This window comes from Piliocolobus tephrosceles, chromosome 9 (genome assembly GCF_002776525.5).
Source record: "Piliocolobus tephrosceles isolate RC106 chromosome 9, ASM277652v3, whole genome shotgun sequence".
In the NCBI taxonomy this organism is placed as follows: domain Eukaryota; kingdom Metazoa; phylum Chordata; class Mammalia; order Primates; family Cercopithecidae; genus Piliocolobus; species Piliocolobus tephrosceles.
Window position 1 is genome coordinate 116,290,096 of NC_045442.1, and position 4,124 is coordinate 116,294,219.

The 4,124-nt window shown below is 44.2% G+C and overlaps 1 protein-coding gene across 2 annotated transcripts in view; it reads right to left on the minus strand.

Annotated features, from left to right (window-relative positions):
* Nucleotides 1–661: 661 nt before the first annotated feature.
* The window catches only part of OLAH (oleoyl-ACP hydrolase), a 30,546-nt gene continuing 27,083 nt past the window's right edge, over nt 662–4,124 (minus strand). For both annotated transcript variants that reach the window (XM_023223291.1, XM_023223293.1), the window contains exons 7-8: nt 2,062–2,144; nt 662–857 (exon numbers count right to left, since the gene is read on the minus strand). In XM_023223291.1, coding sequence (XP_023079059.1) covers nt 715–857; nt 2,062–2,144 — 226 coding nt within the window. In that variant the 3' untranslated portion in view covers nt 662–714. The remainder of the gene's footprint in view (nt 858–2,061; nt 2,145–4,124) is intronic.

Here is a 4,124-nt window from a genome sequence, read left to right on the forward strand (position 1 = left end):
AAATAGGGCTATTCTACATTTGAAAGAATGAGATGCAGCTTTGAGCCACGGTGTGTTGTTGAAACTTCAAGCACTTCCCCTGTTAATCATCTTCACCATTAAACTAACTGAAGGAAGAAATTGATAATTTACCAATCATGAATTTTATTGACAAACTTCCCATAAAGGAGAATCAAGTGAGATTTGAATATGAAGAATAAAAGACTCTGCCAGAAGTATTCTTTTTTTTTTTTTTTTTTTTTTTTTTTTTTGAGATAGAGTCTTGCTCTGTCGTCCAGGCTGGAGTGCAGTGGTGTGATCTCAGGTCACTGCAAGCTCCGCCTCCCAGGTCACGCCATTCTCCTGCCTCAGCCTCCTGAGTAGGTGGGATTACAGGCACCGGCCACCATACCTGGCTAATTTTTTGTAATTTTTGTATAGATTGGGTTTCACTGTGTTAGCCAGGATCATCTCGATCTCCTGACCTTGTGATCCACCCGCCTTGGCCTCCCCATGTGCTGGGGTTTCAGTCGTGAGCCACTGCACCTGGCCTGCCAGAAGTATTCTTTACTGGCTTGACCTTTGTCCCCAGATACCTCAATATATTTATGTAACGAATCTCCCTGACAGTAGAAAATGTGTAATTTCCAATCTGAATAAAACTGAGCTACAGCTGAATAACTGAAAAGATTATCATATTACTTTGATTATTTTAAAAGTGAAAGGAAAAAATATCTAAAAATTGGCAAGCGATGATACTTCTAGACACTTGATTATGTAGTTCTTGATTAATCTCTCATTGGCAGGATCCAGAAGATGAAAGTGATCCCCTGGAAGCTGGTGAATGTTAGTACTTCCACTGGTTACATCTTTCCAGGCTGAAAATAAACAAGATTATATTCAATAACAACACCAATAGCAACTAAAGATTCACTTCAAGACATTATTTCTTTAAGAGCTAACACCCTGGAGTACAGTTACTTTCAAAGCCTTATGTTCTAGGTAAGAAAGCAGGAGCATTGCCATCTTGGACAAGCCCCTCATTCTAAAGTTTACCTTAATCAAAAACCACCTAAATCCAAAGGGCATCAGTCTAATGGCTGAGGTCACCATAACCATAAACCGTAGATAACATCTCCAACCAGAAACGTTCCAAACTCCTCCCCAACCAGAGACATGTTAGTCCCAAGATAACCCCCCTCTGGCCAGGAAGCTGATGGCCTCGAGATAACTCTGCTTCTGGCTGCCAGAAAGATGTCTGCCCCAAGATAACCTCCCTTCCTCCCAGAGACATTTCAACCCCACCATAAAACTTCTCCCTCACACAGAAGCATTCCAAGCTAGTAATAAGCCCCTCACCCTAAAACCAATATATACTCTTCATCTGTAAGATAAAGTGCTCCTGACTGAAATTGATCAGGAGCCCCTCTCAGGTCTTATCTAAAGAAAACCTGTCTTTGTTAAGCTGCATTTTGTGTGTCTTTCCTCTTTCTTTAACTCTTACACTATGTGTACTGCATTTTTTATTTCTTTGAGACCTATCAGTATACAGCAGTTGTCTCATTTTACACAAGACCAACATCTCTCCTTTTATACTAAATACAACTTCAGTTAATTTTTTATTCATTGTGGTAACTGCTGGTTGACATTGGTCAAACACCATTGAACATAAATATATATGCCTACTATGTACCCACAAAAATTAAACATATAAAAAATTTAAAAGCTGGTCGGGTGTGGTGTCTCATGCCTATAATCCCAGCACTTTGGGAGGACAAGGCAGGCAGATCACGAGGTCAGGAGTTTGAGGCCAGCCTGGCCAACATGCTGAAACTCCGTCTCTACTAAAAATACAAAAAATAGCCAGGTATGGTGGCTGGCACCTGTAATCCCAGCTACTCAGGAGGCCAAGGCAGGAGAATTGTTTGAACCTGTGAGGTGGAGGTTGCAATAAGTCGAGATCATGCCATAGCACTGCAGCCTGGGTGAGGGAGGGCGAGACTCTGTCTCAAAAGAAAAAAAAATTTTAAAGCCATCAAACATATATTTCAGTACAATACCCGAGATTAAAAATAATTTCACCTTCCACGTCCTTTACTATGTCTTCAGATCCAACAAAACATGTTAAGTCACAAGAAAGAACAGCCTTAGATGGTATGTTAGAGCTGTAAACATAAAAGAGCTGGTTAGTAATAGTTTGAAATCAATATACCAGAATCTTTTCCTGTTCCTAATGTCAATGAAACTTGGGGTGGGTTCACTTCTTTTCTTGGGCTACTTCTAGCAGTGTAAAACATTTTTCACCAATGGCACTTCTACCTGTCAAAGCCTGCCTGAGACTCAGCGTGGAGACTAATTTCCAATATCTAACTTCTAGAATGTGACAAGTGGCAGCAGGATGGCACTGGGGCACACAGTTCAACTCAAGGTAAAGCTGGTGGAGCCAGTCCTTTAAACTGTCATCAGAAACAAAGACCTCTTTGGTAACTCTCAGCTCTCATTGACCCAGCAGAGGGTTGCTCTGCACAGAACCTCACAACAGCAGCAAACATGTTTATTGAGTCAGAGGCTCAGTGCTGCGCTAGACACTAGGGGCACGTGGAGAAACAAACACAGTCCCTTCCCTCCTGCAGCTGAGAGACTGGCTGGGAAACAGACATTACAGAAACAATCATTCAACTAGAGAGAGATGGAAGGTGCTACCAAGTCCAGGGGATGGAGAACTCTTGGCAGGAGGGTGGAGGTGGGGATAGGGTCAAGGCAGGTCTCCTGGGGAAGGGGAGAGGATCTGAAACCTGAATGAATAGAAAAGAACCAGTCAAAGGGCAAAGAGCCAGCAGGAAGAGAGGGAAGAGAAAGATGACAAATTAATGGCTAAGTCAGGTGTGATGGCTCATGCTGTAATCCCAGCACTTTGGGAGGCCAAGGCGGGAGGATCGCTTAAGGCCAGGAGTTTCAGACCAGCCTGGGCAACACAGCAAGACCCCATTTCTACTACATAAAAAAATTAACCGGCCGGGCGCAGTGGCTCAAGCCTGTAATCCCAGCACTTTGGGAGGCCGAGACGGGCAGATCACAAGGTCAGGAGATTGAGACCATCCTGGCTAACATGGTGAAACCCCATCTCTACTAAAAAATACAAAAAAAAACTAGCCGGGCGTGGTGGCGGGCGCCTGTAGTCCCAGCTACTCAGGAGGCTGAGGCAGGAGAATGGCGTAAACCCGGGAGGCGGAGCTTGCAGTGAGCTGAGATCTGGCCACTGCACTCCAGCCTGGGCGACAGAGCGAGACTCTGCTTCAAAAAAAAAAAAAAAAGGGGGGAAAAAAAATTAACCAGGTGTGATGTCAGGTACTTGTAGTTCCAGCTACTCGGGAGGCTGAGGTGGGAGGATCACTTGATCCCAGGACGTCAAGGCTGCAGTGAGCTGTGATTGCACCATTGTGCTCCAGCCTGAGCAACAGAGTAAGACCCTGTCTCAAAAAAGAAAAAAAAAAAAGGCCAGGCGTGGTGGCTCAGGCCTATAATTCCAGCACTTTGGGAGGCTGAGGTGGGTGGATCAGCTGAGGTCGGGATTTCAAGACCAGCCTGATCAACATGGAGAAACCCCGTCTCTACTAAAAATACAAAAATAGCTGGACATGGTGGTACATGTCTGTAATCCCACCTACTCGGGAGGCAGAGGCAGGAGAATCCCTTGAACCCCGTAGGCAGAGGTTGAGGTGAGCCGAAATCACGCCACTGCACTCCAGCCTGGGCAGTAAGAGCGAAACTCCGTCTCAAAAAACGAAACAAAACAAAACAACAACAACAACAAAAAAGGCTATTATTCGGAGTACAAAGTGGAGTATTACGTTATAAGAGGTATGCAGGTATAAGTCTAGGCCACATAAAGGAATTTGGTTGTCCTAAGAGTGAAAGGAAGTCACCAAAAAGATCAAACAAGGTACACCATGATCAAACTGGACTTTTATCCTCTGGATAGAGTATGGGTAATGGATCGGAGGAGGACCAAGTGTATGTGATAGGCCCAAGTGTGTGGGTCTTGCAATCATCCCGGCAAGGATTTGCTCCTGCTCAGGATGTAAAAAAGCAGCAGCACCGCACATTCCATCCTAACAATGAGAAAAAAAAAAAAAAAAAAAAAA